This window comes from Pituophis catenifer, unplaced genomic scaffold, assembly GCF_029215685.1.
Source record: "Pituophis catenifer annectens isolate HBS135680 unplaced genomic scaffold, rPitCat1.0.hap2 SCAF_10, whole genome shotgun sequence".
Lineage (NCBI taxonomy): Eukaryota > Metazoa > Chordata > Lepidosauria > Squamata > Colubridae > Pituophis > Pituophis catenifer.
In genome coordinates, this window is record NW_027256890.1 from 30,219,422 (window position 1) to 30,238,280 (window position 18,859).

At 46.8% G+C, this 18,859-nt stretch overlaps 1 protein-coding gene across 1 annotated transcript in view; it reads left to right on the forward strand.

The window, feature by feature from the left end:
• Positions 1-18,859, forward strand: part of COPA (COPI coat complex subunit alpha) — a 62,058-nt gene that overhangs the window by 23,948 nt on the left and 19,251 nt on the right. Inside the window, exons 13-24 of the mRNA XM_070951304.1 lie at positions 219-294; positions 1,718-1,800; positions 3,373-3,512; positions 4,854-4,939; positions 6,043-6,181; positions 7,526-7,688; positions 8,334-8,480; positions 9,622-9,811; positions 10,359-10,454; positions 10,564-10,652; positions 14,109-14,232; positions 14,354-14,443. Coding sequence (XP_070807405.1) covers positions 219-294; positions 1,718-1,800; positions 3,373-3,512; positions 4,854-4,939; positions 6,043-6,181; positions 7,526-7,688; positions 8,334-8,480; positions 9,622-9,811; positions 10,359-10,454; positions 10,564-10,652; positions 14,109-14,232; positions 14,354-14,443 — 1,423 coding nt within the window. The remainder of the gene's footprint in view (positions 1-218; positions 295-1,717; positions 1,801-3,372; positions 3,513-4,853; positions 4,940-6,042; positions 6,182-7,525; positions 7,689-8,333; positions 8,481-9,621; positions 9,812-10,358; positions 10,455-10,563; positions 10,653-14,108; positions 14,233-14,353; positions 14,444-18,859) is intronic.

Consider the following 18,859-nt stretch of genomic DNA (forward strand, 5'->3'; position numbering starts at 1 on the left):
GGTTGGAAACCAACTCTGGCCATGCTGGTCCTCTTCCATTGAAAACTGAATGGAGAGTCACCCCTTGCTGCTGTTTTATTCATTTAGTCACTTTATTAAATTTGTTGGCTGCCCATCTCGTTTCCAAGAGACTACATAAAAAATATTTAAAATCATCAGAGATAAAACCCTCCTAAACCCAATAAAGCGAATTTACCGACAGTGTTTTCTCTCCGCAGAGGCCGAGCAACCTGGAGAACAGCACCTACGACCTCTACACCATTCCCAAGGATGCGGATTCCCAGAACCCCGATGGTGAGCTCCGTCTGTGCCATACCGTCTATTCCCTCCCCCCCACCTCAATAAAGCTTTTCCCCTCCCCTCCCACTCGCCCCCGGATCCCGGGGAGCCCAAATGAGATTGGCAGCCCGTCGGACGTGAAAAATTCATGCCCGTCTCTGTTTTTTTACGAGGGGGAAATATATATTTTATAAATCCGTTATTAAGCAGCGATCTGTCCTGCCTCGTCACCCAGCAGGCTGTTCTGCTGGCCTGCTTCCCTCGGCGGATTTCTTCACAAGGCCCCACAAATCTCTCCCAGGCAGGGGCTGGAGGCTTCGGAAGCGGCTGTAAAAGTGCCCAGTCTTCATTTTGCTCCCTTCTGGCAGCTTCCGGATCAAACCTGCCCGTCTGCAAATCAAAATGAGTTGCTGGAGCGTCTGCCTAATCAGCAGGCCATTCCACCGGGGAGTTCCCGTCCCACCTGGGTCCCCCCTGCCTCTGACGTCAGCACAGGAAACGCTGCTGCAGCAGGGACCTAGCCGGGCCGTTCCCTCCCTTTCCCCAGATTTAGAAAACCCAGTCATGCCAATAGCTGTCCTTGGGTCTCTTCTCCCATCTCTTTATCTCTCTGTGAAGGCACAAGACTGTTTTAATTTATTTTAATTTACAAAAGTCCTATCCCATTTTTTCTCCTCCCGCCCCACACAAAACCTCATTTTATTTTATATTAGCAATAGCCCTTAGACTTGTATACCACTTCGCAGTGCTTTTACAGCCCTCTCTAAGCGGTTTACAAAGTCAGCACATTGCCCCCAACAATCTGGCTCTTCATTTTACCAACCTTGGTAGGATGGAGAGCTGAGTCAACCTTGAGTCTTTACTCAAGTCTTCCTCCCCCCTTCTCTCCCTCCCCTCCCCCCCCCCGTGAAGGCACAAAACCTAGTTTTATTTTTATCTTATTTTATTGAAGTCCTTTTCCCATCTTCTCTTCCCCCCCCCTCTTCCCCCCCCCCCACTCTCTTGGCACAAAACCTTATTTTACTTTTATTGTATTATGGTATTTTCTCCCATTTTTCCCACTCCTATCTCTCTCCCTCTCCCTCTCCCTCCCTCTCTCTTTCCCTTTCTGTGAAGGCGCAAAACCTCTTACTTTATTTTTTGCACGTTGGCCTTGCTCACAGCCAACTGGGGCCTCTGGCGCAGGTTTTGAGAGTGCTTTTGAACCTCATCCCTGTCCTGGGGTGATTGTGGCACGCGTGACATGAATGTTTGGCCGGATTCAACCCATGCAGATGCCAGCTCCTTCCCCCTTCAGTCTGAGGAGTCAGTCAGTCTCGTGGCTCCGGCTATCACGCCTGCAAAATAGCAGCCTGAAACCGAACAGCTGTGTGTGTGTGTGTGTAGGCAGCAGGGGCCAGACCTTGTGTGACTGCCTGTTCCTTGCTTGCCTTTCCAGCACCGGAAGGGAAACGCTCCTCGGGGCTGACAGCCGTCTGGGTCGCCCGGAACCGCTTTGCTGTCTTGGACCGGATGCACTCGGTAAGGGCTGAGCTCCCAGGGGATCCCAAGATTCCTCCTGGGCAGAGCAGCGGCTCCCTCTTCTGCCTAAGTCCTCCACTTATGACTGTTCATTTAGACATCGTTTGAAGTTACAAAGGCACCGACTTACAACCAGTTTTTAGAGCTATGGCCATTGCAGCATTCCCATGGTCACCAGGTCCAAATCTGCTTGGCAACTGACTTCTGTTAATGACAGTTGCAGATCCCAGTGTTCTCGGGTCATGTGATCCCCTCTTGTGACTTTCTGTCAATGGGGACGCCTGATTCGCTTAATGACAGCATGATTCACTTAACAACTGCACTGATTTGCTTAACAACCAGGACAAAGATCATAAAATCGGGCACGGCTCCCTTATCATCCACCTTGCTTAGCAATGGAAAATCCTGGTCCCAATTTGGTTGTAACTGGAGGACTACCCGTATACAGGCTGTTGGTTTGAGCTCCGAGCTTGGCAAATTGGTTGCAAATGTTTTGTCACCTTTTGAGGAGATGTCAGTGCATTTTGAGTTGTGTAATTGTGAAGCTCGGAGCTCAAACCAACAGCCTAACTACCAACCTGAGCTACTAATATTGAAACACATTTTGATGACCTGCATAGCTCATATTTTGTTCCACCTAGTTTATGCTTAAGTGTTTTGTGGGCAGAAGGGTTTGTTCCTGCTTGCCTTCCCATCCCTCCTATGTGGCCCTCTTCACTGTTGTGACCCGGCTCCCAAACACGACAAGCCCTTTGGATCCATCTAAACGTTCCCTTTATTAGGAGCACCAGCAGCCTCTCTCTCCCTCTCTCTCTCTCTCTCTCTCTCTCTCTCTCTCTCTCTCTCTCTCTCTCTCATTCTCACAGCAGGTCTCTAAGTCCTGTGAAAAGTGTAGCTTGCTCCCTTTCCCCCTGAACTGGCCCAATACACCTGGAGTCTCTCTCTCTCTTCTCCTCTCCCCCACCCCCATTTGCAAAGGTCCTGGAAGGTGCGCTCGCTTTCTTCCAGCAGCAGACACACACGCACGCATGCACGGGCTTGGAAGGCACTGCAGATTCCAAGAAGAATTCTGATAATTTCCAGACAGGATTCAGAAGTGCAGGCTATCAGTGGCTGTCCGGCAGGGAGAAGAATCGTTGTCTACCACATCTGTTCATCTCCACCCCCTGCCTTTTATCCCCAGAGCTAGGGTGGGGCTTCACTAGCAGCGGTGGCTCTTCCGTCCCAAGGACCAGCCCATAGATTTCCCCTGCTCTCCTCTCCTCTGCCTTCTGTGCATCCACGTGTCAGGCACTGGGCCCAGCTGTCCCTCCTCTTCCTCATCAGCCACTTCTAGACCTGGGGGCTGTTGACTCTCCATCTGAGGGCTGACGGATGGCCCAGGCTCCATCTCTGTCTCTGTCTCTGTCTCTCTGCCAGCTACATTCCCTCCTCCCCCTCGGAGCTCTCAGGTTGCCTTGATGCTGACCTTGACTGCCACGCCTCCTCCTCCTCCTCTGATTCAGCTGCTGGAGGGGCTGGTGGCCAATGGGCCACAGCATTCACTTTCTTCCTCTGCTCAAACCATGACAGATCCTCATCAAGAACCTAAAGAACGAAATCACGAAGAAGGTCCAGGTGCCCAACTGCGATGAGATCTTCTACGCCGGCACCGGGAATCTGTTGCTGAGGGATGCCGATTCCATCACTCTCTTCGATGTCCAGCAGAAACGGTGAGAGACCTTCAAGGGGAGACCTGGGAGTTGACAGCGAGGTAGATTTAAGGGGGTAGATCAAGGTTTCTCAGCTTTAGCAACTTTAAGATGTGTTTCGATCATTCGCAGCAACGTCCCAGGGGACCTTCAGATCTTTCTAATGTACCAAGTTTCCCAAGGCCCTCCACGTTCCCTCTTTTCTCCAGGGGGTATCCAGCCTGGTGCAATTTTTGGATGCCGGACTTTAGGCATACGTTGAGATGTAGCCAGCAAGCCGCAATCGACATCCGTTCACAGCTGTTCCAAATCTGATTTTTGTAGTACCTCTTCATTAGTGATGGGGTCACAGTATGAGACACAGGATTCTTCTCAAGCAGACTTGTTGGAAGTCATTTAATTATTTAATTGTCTTGGTTGTACATTTCCATGTTTCACCAGCATTTATTGCATGGAATGGGCCATCTTGCCACAGGACAATTTAACAATTCAATTTAATTATTTAAATTGAATTAACTAGACACAAGGATAGTTTTTCCCCCAATGCCATCATTCTGCTTAACAACTAATTCCCACAACACTGTCAAATAATTTACTAAAAGTGTATTACTATTATTCTTCTCTTCCTTACTAGTATCTATCTCTTCCCACTTATTACTATAACCATGTTGCTTGTATCTTTCAATTTATATTGCTTTTACTTATTTCCTAGTTGATTTGATAGCTTATTAGTTACCTTGACTATCAGTAAGTGTTGTATCTTTTTATTCTTGTATTTTATTCTCCTTATTTGCACTGAGAGCACATACACCAAAGACAAATTCCAATAAAGAATTCTATTCTATTCTATTCTATTCTATTCTATTCTATTCTATTCTATTCTATTCTATTCTATTCTATTCTATTCTATTCTATTCTATATATAAAATACATGAAAAACATTTTATTTTTTGTCATTCACATTTCACTCTGGTCTTCCTTTTGCGCCCCCCTCCTTTTTTTAAAATGATTCTATTCCTCCATTTCTTTGATATTAGTGTAACTCTTGTCTTATGGCCACCGCAAATCATCATAGCCCCTATATTGCAGTGGGTATAACCAATTGGATTCAGCGACCTTAAAATATCAGCAATGCTTTCATTTGAGTTTGAAGCCTGGGGAGGGGAGCTCTGAGTAACCGGGGACTTGTGCTCGGTCTGTAGAGAGAGATTGAAAAAGCTTGTTTTGAGCAGAAGCAGAATTTAGCTGCCTGAGACTCAAGGTTGTCTTCAGAGTAGTAAGGAAAGAGACGTTCTGTGCTTCTCCTGGTAAGGCAGAAAAGTATTCACGCCTCCGTACTAAGAGCCTCTTCTGGCTTTGCAGGACTCTGGCTTCGGTTAAGATCTCCAAGGTGAAATACGTCATCTGGTCAGCAGACATGTCCCACGTGGCTCTCCTGGCGAAGCACGGTAAGAGGAGGCCTTGTCTGCCTCTCAGCAACCAGGCTTTAAAAAGTAGAATAACAAAGTTGGAAGGGACTTTGGAGGTCTTCTAGTCCAACCCCCTGAAGCTCAAGCAGGAGACCCTTTCAGGCCAATGGCTGTCCAATCTCTTCTTAAAAAAACCTCCAGTGATGGAGCAGCCACAACTTCTGGAGGGAAGCCGTCCCACTGATTGTGGCTTCACGCAGTGCCTCTAGCCAGAAAGACAGACAGCCCCATGATGGCACCTGAAGCTCATCTGCCTGGAAGTGGGGGCCTCCCCACTGTTTTCAGATTGTTATCCTTGACACAACGGTAGTAGGCAGGACCACTTCGGGAAGGCTTCTGGAGACGATGGTAATTTTTCCAGGAAATTTCTCCTTAGTTCTAGATTGGTTCTCTCCTTGATTAGTTTCCATCCATTGCTGCTTGTCCTGCCCTCTGGTGCTTCGGAGAATAGGTTGGCTCCCCTCTTCTTTGGGGTAGCCCCTCAGATATGGGAAGGCTGCTATCATACCTAGATCAAGCCTGATCTAGGGAAATGGCTGGTTATAATTTTGATGAATGCATACAAATATATACTCACCTTGGTTGGATACAATCCAGTTACCATATTTTTCAGACTATAAGACGCACTGGACTATAAGACACACCTAAGTTTACAGGAGGAAAACAAGAAAAAAAATAGTTTTTGGCCTCCGCATGTCAGATTTTCGCCTTCCCAGCCCCCCAGAAGCCCTCTGCAGTGCTCTGCACGGCCCATTTTTGCCATAAACGCGCCTGTTTTTAGCCTCTGGGAGCCTGGGAGGGCAAAAACACGATGCACGGAGGGTTCGAGAGGCCAAAAACACCCATATTCGGTCTATAAGACGTACCTAAATTTTCACCCACTTTTAAGGGGAAAAAAGATGTGGCTTATACTCCAAAAAATACGGTATTTATTCTCTGCTCTGTAAGTGGCTAGGAATCTACCTTCCCCTCCTGATGGTCAGGCCTGGGGAATTCTCCGCCAACCTGGAGGGCAACCGGGCAATGTCAGAGGCTTGGCTTGAGGGGGTGATTTCCTCTCTCTCTCTCTTTTTCTCCCCCAGCGATCATGATCTGCAACCGGAAACTGGAGTCACTGTGCAACATCCACGAGAACATCCGGGTCAAGAGCGGCGCCTGGGATGAGAGCGGCGTCTTCATTTACACCACGAGCAACCACATCAAATATGCCGTCACCACCGGGTAAGTGCCCTGTGCAAAGTGTGTGTACACACACACACACAAACACACATACACCAGGCTGGCCTCCTCTCTCAGGTCCCCCAAAGCAGCGTTTTCCAAGGGGCCACACTGATACAAGATTTGCCTTGGACAGGGGGCTGGACTAGAAGATCTCCAAGGTCCCTTTCAGCCCTGGGATTCCACAGGTAGTCCTCAACTTACAACCATTTGTTTAGTGACTGTTCAAAGTTGCAACAGCCCTGAAAAAAGTGACTTATGACCTGTTTTCACACAACCAACATCCTTGTGGTCAGATAATACAGGTGGTCCTCCACCTATGACCATAACGGAGCCCAAAATTTCTGTTGCTAAGTGAGGCATTTGTCAAACGAGTTTTGCCCCATTTTATTACCGTTCTTGCCACAGTTAATAAGTGAATCAATGCAGCTGTTAAGTTAGTCACCCGGTTGTTAAGTGGTTTCCCCACTGACTTTGCTTGTCAGAAAGTCATAAAAGGGGATTAGGTGACCTTGGGACACAGCAAAGATGAGAAATATGAGCCAGTTGCCAAGCATCTGAATTTTGATCACATGGGGATGCTGCAAAGGTCGTAACTGTGAAAAACGGCCATAAGTCACTTTTTTCAGTGCCGTTGTAACTTTGAACGGTCACTAAAAGAACTGTCGTAAATTGAAGACTACTTGTAAAAATTCAGGCGCTTGGCAACTGGCATGTATTTATGACGGTTGCAGCATCCTGATTTCACACCATTTGCAACCTTCCTAACTGACTTTGAACAAGCCCAAATCAACGGGAAAGCCAAATTTGCTTAACAACTGCATGATTCACTTAACAATGGTATGATTCACTTAACAACTGTGGCAAAAAAATGTTGTAAAATGGGGCAAAATTCCCTTAACAATTGCTTTGTTTGAGCCCTGCTGGCCCAGTGGTTAGAATGTAGGATTGCAGACTAATTCTGCTGACTGCCAGCAGTTTGATCCTGACCAGCTCAGGGTTGACTTAATCCTTCCGTCCTTCTGAAGTTGGTAAAATGAGGACCCAGATTGTTGGGGGAAAATATGCTGACTCTGTAAACTGCTTAGAGTGGGCTGTAAAAGCACTGTGAAGTGGTATATAAGTCTAAGTGCTTAGGAGTGGAAATTTTTGGCCTGATTTGTGGTTGTAAATCCAGGATTACGTATATAAGATCTCCCGCCTTGGGCAGGGGGTTGCACAAGAAGACCTCCCAAGTCCCTTCCAGCCCTGTGACTCTATGACTGTGCCTCGCTTCCCTCCTGGGAGAAATAATTCTCCCTCTCTCTTCACATCAAAGCCATGTCTTCCCTTCCTTCCTCCTTCCAGGGACCACGGGATCATCCGCACGCTGGACCTGCCCATCTATGTGACACGCGTGAAGGGCAACAATGTTTACTGCCTCGACCGCGAGTGCCGGCCCCGCGTCCTCACCATTGACCCCACGGAGTTCAAGTTCAAGCTGGCCCTGATCAACCGGAAATACGACGAGGTGGGTTGGGGAAGGACGATGGTTTTGTAGAATTTGCCTTTCCCCCCCCCCCCTTCTTTGTCTACTGTGTTGTATTTCAGTGGGGCTGTTTGGGGTCCCAAGGTGACTTTTATAGCCCAAAGTGACTCACAGGATTCTGAGAATCTTAGTAAGGCATCTTAGACTCCTGGAGAAAATATAAGTCTAGCAAAGAAAGTAACTTAATACGCTAAAGCAGTGTTTCTCAACCTGGGCAACTTTAAGATGTGTGAACTACAACTCCCAGAATTCCCCAGCCAGCATAGTCCACACATCTTAAAGTTCCCCAGGTTTAGAAACACTGCACTAAAGAATGACTTTTGGGGGGGATGATCGTTAGAATTAAGGATTTTAAATCCCTCTACCACATGTCAAGCCAGGAATTTATTTTAGAACTGGTTTCACACACACAAAATCCATTCCTGCTTTCTTGATCAAACTTCTTTTAATCACCTAATTTAGCTAATTTGGGAGGAAAAGTCCCGTTTTGTCTTTGCTTTATTAAACCATTTGAAGGGATAAACTCTTGATGGATTTTCAGATAACCCACCTGTGACCTCAGTTTATTGGACGAAATATAGAGCGAGGTGTAAAATCTAAACCTAGATTTTTGGTTTCACTCTGTAGGTCCTGCACATGGTGCGTAACGCCAAGCTGGTGGGCCAGTCCATCATCGCCTACCTGCAGAAGAAGGGCTATCCCGAAGTGGCGCTGCATTTCGTGAAGGACGAGAAGACGCGGTTCAGCCTGGCTCTGGAATGCGGCAACATTGAGGTGGGTTTCTGCGCCCTGATCTCTCTAGGCATCTCCACGGAAGAGAAGGGATGGCAGGCATAAAAGGCAGAGGGCTGACAGGTGCCTCTGTTTCCATCAGGATTCTTGGGGGTGGGCAGTGCTCCGCTTCAGGGCTTGTGCAAGCAAATTATAATAGCTTAATTTTAATCTGCTTTTATAATAGTTTTTATATCTCTGTTTTTACTGTATTGGGGAGCCAGTTTGTCTCGTGGTTAAACCACCAGGCTAAAAGCCAGGAGACTGCGAGTTCTAGTCCTGCCTTTTTCCTGCTTGGTGACTTTGGGCCAATTAAAGGGAAGGGGAGGGGAGGGGAGGGGAGGGGAGGGGAGGAGAGGAGAGGAGAGGAGAGGAGAGGAGAGGAGAGGAGAGGAGAGGAGAGGAGAGGAGAGGAGAGGAGAGGAGAGGAGAGGAGAGGAGAGGAAAGGAAAGAAGGGAAGGGAAAGAAAGGGAAGGGAGGGGAAGGAAAGGAAAGGAAAGGAAAGGAAAGAGGAAGGAAAGGAAGGAAGGAAGGAAGGGAAGGAACAGGAGAGAGGAAGAAAGAAGGAAACGGAGGGAGGCAGGAAGTCCTTCTCCTACTCTCAATTTTGCTTGTCCTAAAACCACTGACTTCATCACCCCCAGCCCACCATTTAAGGTCAACCATCCCACCTGGTTTGCGCAGTAAAAAAGGGGCTCCTGGAACATTTCTTTTCTCCAAGAGTATAATTTACTAGACCAACACGGTTACGGAAGTAACAAAGCCAATTCTGGTATTTTCACACACAAATAGTGTAGTTAACTTTCCCTTTTCCCCTTGCCTTCCCCCCTGCTATTATTTACTGTCCAATCAGCTGCATGGGAAACTGGGCTCTTCATCTCACAGCCATTCCCGGGAGGCCGGCATTGTCTCGGGCTCCAAGCTGGCGTTCTTTGCATTCCTTTGCCCCCCTCTCCTCACCCCCCCCCCCACATTCCTACCCATTCCCTCCCACCTTTGCTATTGTCAGGCTTTGAAGTGAGCCGAATTGCAGCCATGACAGCCCGGGTGATTTTTCCTTTCATCCTGGGTGGAGGGGCCATGACTTTAGCAAGGCAGGCATTCCCTGCGCCCCCTTCTGAGGCTTCCCCTGTGTCTCCTCAGATTGCTCTGGAGGCGGCCAAAGCTCTGGACGACAAGAACTGCTGGGAGAAGCTGGGAGAGGTGGCTCTGCTCCAAGGGAACCACCAGATCGTGGAGATGTGCTACCAGCGCACCAAGAACTTCGACAAGCTCTCCTTCCTCTACTTGATCACGGGCAATCTGGAAAAGCTGCGCAAGATGATGAGGATCGGTGAGTTTCGGGGCCTTGCGATGCTCCTCCCACTGGCCATGCGGGCTAGAAATTGGGAAGGGGGGGTTGGTTTCATGGGGGGGGTTATAATGCGAAGTTTCTTAACCGTAGCCATTTGAAGATAGGTGGACTTCAACTCCCAGAATTCCCGCGCCCCCATCAGCATATTTTGAGAGTTGAGAATGCTGGGAGTTGAAGTCCACCCATCTTGAAGTGGCCAAGGTTGAGAAATACTGTCTAATGCCTGGCCATAATGGGCCACGCTAGCCACCAACTGGCTGCCTCCCAGGAATCTGACAACCTTAGGAGATGCCATGGCATCCAGGAATTTCTCAGCATTTTGTGCTGCCTTAGTGAGGGGTTCCAATGATATAAAGAGCATCAGGCTGCCCATTGCTGAAAAACTTGGTTCCCTTTGCCCAGCCTGGCAGAGGGCATGGAGGGCTTGGAGCAGAGCAGGAGGGGGAAGACGGGCAGCCTTGCCCCAAAGGAGCCGGAGGGGGCTCTGGCAGACAGGCGGGAGTCCTGACCCTCTTTTTCCTCGCAGCCGAAATCCGGAAAGACATGAGCGGCCACTACCAGAATGCCCTCTACCTGGGCGACCTTGCCGAAAGGGTGAGGATCCTGAAGAACTGTGGGCAGAGTAAGTAAGCCAGCGACCCTGGTTGGGCTCCTCACCCCAAGTGGCTCCCGGGTGCCCTCACACTCTTCCTTCCCTCACCCGGCCTCCTGCTTCCTGGCTTCCCCTGCAGAGTCCCTGGCCTACCTCACGGCTGCTACCCACGGCCTGGAGGAGGAAGCGGAGAGCCTGAAGGAGACCTTTGATCCCGAGAAGGAGGTGGTGAGTGGGGGGCTGGGGGGTCCGGGGAAGCGGGAAGGGGTTGCTGCTGCTGCCCCAGAAGAGCCCAGGCAGGTTGCAGCTGAGGAGGGGGTGGCTTTCTTCTGGGTGAAACCCTCTCTGTGGCTTTCTTAGCTCCATGGGAAGGACCTTTTCAAACAGCTCTTTCCAGGCAGTCCTTGACTTACAACAGTTCGCTTAGTGACCGTTTGAAGTTACAATGGCACTGAAAACAGTGACCACCATTTTTCACATAACTAGCATCCCTGTGGTCACATGATCCAAATTCAGACGCTTGGCAACTGACTCATATTTATGCAGACTCATGCAGAGTCCCCGGGGTGTGTGTGTGTGTGTGTGTGTGTGTGTGTGTGTGTGAGAGAGAGAGAGACATGACACCCTTTTGCAACCTTCCGACAAGCAAAGTCCGTGGGGAAGCCAGGTTCACTTAACAACCATGTCACTAACAACGGCTGCGATCCACTTAACAACAGTGGCAAGAAATGTCACAAAATGGGGCAAAGCTCACTTAACAAATACCTCGCTTAGCAACATAAATTTAGCTACATCAGTTGTGGTTGTAAGTTGAGGACCACCTGTAGTGATTTATTTATTTATGGGGGTGGGGGAAACAGGTGGAAGAAAATGTGTTGGATCTCTTTGCCGCCTTTGAGTTTTTTGTAAAAAATGATAAAAATGGGATACAAATGAACAAATTAAGTAAATCGTGAGCTAATAAATTTTACAACCTCTTTTTGCAGCAGTCACTAAACGCTACGGGATGTTTTTCCCCCCAAAAAACGGATATAAAAACCAATTTTTTGGCCAAAACATCTTTATTAAGGTCATCTGTTTATGGGAATCTGCAAATAGCCGTCAAGACAGGCTGGTTGCCAAGCACCCAAAATGTCCTGTGCCCCCCCCCCCCCAATAATTCATAGTTGCAACAGCACTGAAAAAAGTGACTTATGACTCTTTTTTCATACTTATGACCATTGCAGCGTCCCCAGGCTCTCGTGATCCCCATTGGCAACCTTCTGACAAGCGGAATAGGTGGGGAAGCCAGATTCACTTAACAAGCGTCTTACTAATTTAGGAGCTGCAGTGAGTCGCTTAACAACTGGGGCAAGGAAGTTCGTATAGTGGAGCAAGACTCACTCAACAACTGTCTTGCTTTGCAACAAATTTTGGGCTCAATTTTTTTTTTTTTTAATTTGATTTATATGCCACCCTTCTCCGAAGACTCAGGGCGGCTTACAATGTGCTCAGCAATTGTGGTCGTGAGTTGAGCAACACCAGTACCTATTGGAGGGGTCTGTCGTAACTTCAAAGAGTCGCTAAGTGACCGGTCGTACGTCAAGGATTATCTATAGCTGGACATGGGTGGTCAAGGCAAGTCTTTAGAGCAGGGGTCTCCAACCTTGGCAACTTTAAGCCTGGCGGACTTCAATTCCCAGAATTCCCCAGCCAGGTCTAAAGATGCCAAGGTTGGAGACCCCTGCTTTAGAGAGTCCTTTATTGCTGTGGCCCCCAAAACCTTTTGGGCACCATGTTTTTTTCGCGGACCGGAGGGTGCCAGGTTTTGTATGCTGCCTTGCATCCCGTGGATAGGCTTCATTTGTTTGCGTGGCCCAGTTGCTGGCATGCCACAGCCCGGTGCCGGTCCATGGACCGGGGGTCGGGGACCCCTGTTTTATTGCTGTTATTTATTTATTTAATTTTTTATATTGCCCTTCTCCCGAAGGACTCAGGGCGGTGAAGAGTCAAAATAAACATATATATAAAAATGTGAAATAGAAGCAATTTAAAATAATTAAGCCAATTTGGCTCATCAGTTAAGTTAAGATCTTCAGAATAAAATTTACACAATTAGAAAAAAAAAGTTATGCCAGCCCGGCTTGGTGAAAGAGGAAGGTCTTAAGTGCACGACGGAAAATGCGAAGATCTGGGATCATTCGTATCCCTGGGGGTATTCTGTTCCAAAGGGTAGGTGCCCCCACAGAGAAGGCTCCCCCCTGGGAACCACCAGTCGACATTGCTTTAGTGACGGTACCCTGAGAAGGCCCACTCTGTGGGAGCGTACTGGTTGGTGGGAGGTTATCGGTTGCAGAAGGTGGTCTCGTAGGTACCCAGGTCCTAAGCTTTAAAGATAAGAACCAACACCTTGAAGCGCACTCGGAAGGCCACTGGGAGCCAGTGCAGCTCGCATAGGAGAGGTGTTACATGTAAGCGCCATGTTGCTCCCAATATCACCCGCGCGGCCGCATTCTGGACCAGTTGGAGCCTCCGCGTGCACCTCAAGGGGAGCCCCATGTAGAGAGCATTACAGTAGTTATGTTAGTAGTTTGTTCAACAAACAGCCTTACAATGACCAGTAAGGCTCCACCTCACGCTCCCCTGAAGCCAGCCCCCCTCAGTCCCCCAAAGAACAGCCCAAGTATTAGCCCAAGTCCACAAGGCAAAGTCCAGGCACAAGACAAATGGCCGTCCTCAGGGCCAAGACAAGATACCAGGCAAAGGCAGTTCTGAAGGTAGAGCAAAGGGCAAAGGGCAAAGGGCAGTCTGCAAGGCCAGGGCAAGACTAACGGCAGCCCTCCAAGCAAGGCAAAAGGCACGAGTCGAGGCGGGGGAGCGTAACCCAAAACAAACCATGGTTCCTGGCCAGGACTAAACTCCCCACGGCTTCTCCTTTTAAGTCACTCCACTCCAGGTGCTCCTCGTTGAGGAGGGGGAGCGGCCGCCTCCTTCTCTGGCCTTGGCCAAACTCTGCTCTCTGTGCTCTCGGATCAGTGGAGGAGGCAGCTGTTCCTCATCGGAGGGTATCAGCCTATCAGCACCACTGCCTGTCCAGGGGTGGGATTCAACTGGTTCGGGCAAACCGGATGCTAATTTTACATCTGGTTTGTTGAACCCTTAGTAGCAAGGACTGGCCGGCCCAGCCCTGCCCCGCCCTTCCCAGGAGTCTCCACACGGCCCGTTTTGGATGCTGGGTAAGTGCAGAAGCTCTGGGAGGGCGAAAAACGGGGCTTCCGGAAGTCTGGAAACGGGCCCGTTTCTGGTGTCAGAGGCCAGGGGAGGCCGTTTTTGCCCTCCCAGAGTTTCAAAACCTCCGGAGCATGGGGAGGCTGAAAACGCTCCCCTCCTTCCACCCAGCAACCGGGCAGAGAACCTGTTGCTAAAATTTTTGAATCCCACCCCTGTGCCTGTCAGCAGCGATCATCCCCTGTGTCTCTGCAGGCAGGCAGCTCTCTGGTCGACCACCTCCCACAATGCCTGAGGGGCCTGGGGCAGCATCGTCCTCAGTCCTTGGCCTCTGCAAATGTGCCAAGGGAGATGTGTCACCTCTGTCGGACGGTCCGGTTCCAACTCCTCCTCCTCCTCCGGACTGGGCTCTGATGGGACCATGATAGCTGCCCCCTCTAGGAGCTCTGAAGGTCCTCCTGTTCCTTCTTCCTTCAGATCCCAGAGATTGACCCCAACGCCCGCTTGCTCCAGCCGCCAGCTCCCATCATGCCCTTGGACACCAACTGGCCTCTGCTGACCGTCTCCAAGGGCTTCTTCGAGGGCACCATCGCCAGCAAAGGTCAGCAGGTCCAGCCCCCTCTCCCAATCCTCGCGGGCCACCCGCAGTTTATGGGCCAAGGTGGGTTGTGGCCGCTTTTGGCGGCCCAGATGCCTGAGCTGCTCTCTTCCCCCCTCCCCAGGCAAAGGAGGCGCCCTGGCGGCCGACATCGATATCGACACCGTGGGCACCGAAGGCTGGGGAGAAGATGCCGAGCTGCAGCTGGATGAAGGTGAGGGTGAGGGGGGCACGTCTTGGGAAGGAACCCCAAATTCTGGCCATGGACTGGGCATCTGGACACGTGCAAAGTGCATTTCTTCTTCTTCTTCTTCTTCTTTTTTTTTAAAAATACTTTATTGAATTTTCCAAAACAAAAAGAAAATATACAATCTCTATCTCCTTTCGGAGGTACAGTGTTTGTACAATTTAGTGGAACAAATGTTAAAAAAGCTTCATCCTTAACTATACATTATTCTATACAATATAACTATAATTCATGTGCCAAACAGGTCATATCCTAAAGTCATGTTTTTATCTTGTTCTTCAACCAATTATACCAAATACCCCATACATCATAATATTTAGAGTTGTCCTCGTTATTTAAGTCACTCGTCAGTTTCGCCATTTCTGCGCACTCTAGGATCTTATTTATTAGAGTTTCTTCTGAGGGTATAAGTTTATTTTTCCAGCATTTTGCGAAGGCTAATCTAGCCGCGGTTGTGATCTGGATTATAAATTGGGTTTTGTTGTTATTTAAGCCTTCTTCAGTTATGCCCAGGAGGAAAAGTTCTGGAGCTAGGACTACCTCCTGTCCCGTTATTTCACAGAGCCAGTGTCGGATTTTGGACCAGTACTTTTTGGTCTCTGGGCAAGTCCACCATAGGTGATAGAAGGTGCCGGCCATTTTTCCACATTTCCAACATGTGGGAGAGAGATTTGGAAACATTTTCGCTAGCCTAGCTGGGGCTAGGTACCACCTGTGTAACAATTTATAATGATTTTCTCTAAATGTTGCCGATTTGGTTATTTTGTAGTTCCTATTTCAGGCTATCTCCCAATCGTTGAAATTTAGTCTATATCCCAGATTTTTTTCCCAGATATTTAGTTGATTTTTTGCTATGGTCTCTGCCTTATCTTCATCTAATAGGAAGTTATAAATTTTTGTTAACATTTTCTTATCTATTCCCCAAATAATTTTGTCAAAGTTTCCGTGTTTCGCTTCTATACCGAATTTGTCTCTGTCTTTTTGGAATCTTGAGTTAATCTGGAGATAGTTCCACCAATCCAAGTTAAAACCCTGGTCCCTCAATAAATCCAGCGATTTAAGTTTCCCTTCTTCATCAAGGATGTCCTTGTATGTGCCCCATTTATAATCATCTCTCCTGTTTGGAGCCGCCAATGCTTCCATAATGGAAAGCCAGTTGGGTACCTTGGTATAAATCCTCTGTCTAATTTCGACCCACGTGCGAATAAGAGTCTCCCTGATTTTGTGTTTATGGAAATAGGATTTTTTCTTGTTCTTTATATCCCAGAGGTAGGAGTGCCATCCTTCTAGAAGGTCATGTTCTTCCAGCGTCAGGATTCTCCTATCTTGTAACTTGATCCACTCCTTGATCCAGATTATTTTTGCCGCCTTTTGATATAGTTCCCAATCAGGGAGCCCAAAATCTCCCAAATTCCTTTTCCCTTGGAGTATCTTAAAAGAAATCCTCGATTTCTTGCCCTCCCACAGAAAATTTCTAATATATTTGTTCAAGTCCAGGAAGAATTTTTTGTCTAATGTTAACGGAATGTTTTGGAATAGGAACAAAATTTTGGGTAAGATGTTCATTTTAATCGCTGCAATTTTACCAATCAGGGACAATTTAAGCTTTTTCCATCTTTCGAGGTCTTGATGTATTTTCTGCAGTAGGGGAATATAGTTATCATCTTTTAATGAGGAGAATCTCGCAGTGATCCATATTCCCAAGTATTTTATTTTCCTAACTGTCTGGAGGCCTAATAAATCTTCCAATTCTTCCTTTTGTAGATGTGTCATGTTTTTCACTATTATTTTAGTTTTGTTCTTATTGAGTTTAAGGCCCGCCACTTCTCCATAATCCTGTATTTCCTGCATTAATTTTACACCGGATTCTAATGGGTCTTCTATTATGAGGGCTACGTCGTCAGCGAAAGCTTGGGTTTTGAATGTTTCGTTCCTAATCTTCAATCCTTTAATATCTTTATTAGCTCTAATCTTTCTAAGTAGCACCTCTAGCGCCAAAATATATAATAAGGGAGATAAGGGGCATCCCTGCCTCACTCCTTTTTGGATCTGAAACACCTGAGTTCTGTCTCCATTCACTAATATGTTTGCCCTCTGGTTTTTGTAGATATTCTCGATCATCTTCCTAAAGTTGGTCCCGAATCCCATTAGGTCAATTTGATTTATCATGAAAGTCCAATTCAAATTGTCGAATGCCTTTTGGGCATCGACGAACATTAAGGCCAGCTGTTTTTCAGGGTGTTGTTCATAGTATTCAATGGTGTTTAAAACTATTCTCAAGTTGTCTCTGATCTGTCTCCCTGGGAGAAAACCGTTTTGATCTTTATGTATCCACCGATTTAAAATTGTTTTGAACCTCTCCGCAATTATATTCATGAACAATTTGTAATCTGCATTCAGCAGTGAGATGGGTCTGTAGTTTGATATCTGCTTCGGGTCGGCACCTTCTTTCAGTATGAGCGTCAAATACGCTTCCCTCCACGAATCTGGGATTGTGATACCAGCAAGAGCCTCATTTAATATTTCTAATAACTCTAATTTCAGGACATCATCGAATTTTTGATATATTTCCCCGGGGAGACCATCTGGACCTGGGGTTTTGTTCTTTATTTTAGAAAGGGCCGTTTTTAATTCCTCTATAGTAATATTTTCATTTAACATTTCCTTTTCTTCTTCAGAAATTAGAGGTAGTTTGGCTTCCAACAAATACTGTTCTACCTTGTTTAACTCAATTCCTTCACTTTTGTATAGACCTTCGTAAAATTTTCTTATGCTCTCTAATTTGTCTTCTTCCTTCGTCAGAAGGTTACCCTGGGAGTCTTCTAATACTAATATTTGTTTTTTTTGCTTCTCTTTTTTTAATTTATACGCCAGCCATCTCCCCGACTTATTAGCGTTCTCAAAACAGTAATGCTTGGATCTTTTTATTTTTTGTGCCATTTCCTCCTGGTCCAATAAATTCAATCTATGTCTCGTCATCGACCACTGTTGTTTGATCGCCTCATCTCCCGGGCATTGCTGGAGTTCATCTTCGGCTTGCGATAGCTTTTTGGTAAGCTCTTCTCTGGTCTTTCTTTTTTCCTTGTTTTTGAAGGCGGTATATGAGATAGCTACCCCTCTCACATAAGCCTTCATAGTGTCCCACACAATTTCTTTGGCTGTCTCTCGGTTTCCATTTTCTATGAAGAAGCATTTGACTTCATCGTTCAATTTCAATATAAACTCTTTTTCATAAAGCAACTTAGTCCTTAAACTCCATCTCTGTTGTATTTTCTTGGTACCGTGGTGCCAACTAATTTCAAGGAACTTATGGTCTGCCCAAGCATTTGTGCACATATTAACCTTTTTGATTTCTAGGCCCAGTTTTCTGGTAGCCCAGACCATATCTATTCTAGACCAAGAGTTCTGTGGCATTGAATAAAAAGTAAATTGTCTATCCTGGGGGTGTAAGGTACGCCACATGTCTATTAGGTTTATCTCGTCCACCAAGTCAAAAAAGGTCTTTGGTAAGGGAGATCTTTTATTCTTTTTGGTTATATCGCATTTATAATCATATAGTGAACATCTTAAAACAAATTCCAAGGAGAGTGAGGGAGAGGAGGAAAAACTACAGATTTCTGACAAACCAACTAAATAGGAGAAGCATAATATTTAGGTGGCTCTTGCCAGAAGGAATGCTAATATCTTGGCAAGGGAGGAAAATTAAAATCGACTGCATAAGTGATGCCCAAGACTTCCTAGAGCAATTAAGGGGAGGTGAAGAGGAACAAACTAGTAAGGAGGAAAACGAAATAGTAAATACAGAAGAAGAGACATCTCAAGAACAAATCACAAGGGAAGATATAGAAGAGGAAAAGAAAAAGGAAGACACAGAAGAAAGGGGGAAAAAATCTAGACCAGTGAGAGCAGTAACATTAAAAGGTAAATAAGAACCAGAGACTAGAGAACAGTTACAGGAATGAACGATACCAAGATCTTATCGTTAAATGTGAATGGCTTAAATGATTACAAAAAAAGGAGGAGGATATTGTCGAAATTGGCGAAACAAAATCCCGATATAATTTGTATTCAAGAGGTCCATATAAAAAAAGATGAAGCCAACTATTTAAATTATACTAAATTTGGTAAAGTATTCTTTTCATTAGCCGAGAAAAGAAAAAGCGGGGTCGCTATTTATGTCAAGAAAGGAATAGAGGCAGAATGTAAATATAAAGATGAAAAAGGGAGAATACTTATAGTAGAAATAACGAGAGGTAATTCTAAGATGTTATTGGTAGGGGTTTATGCCCCGAATAAAAAACAAGGGAAATTTTACCGGAAATTGCATGAACAGCTGGCAAAATGGGCAAATAACGAAATATGTATGCTAGGGGACTTCAGTGG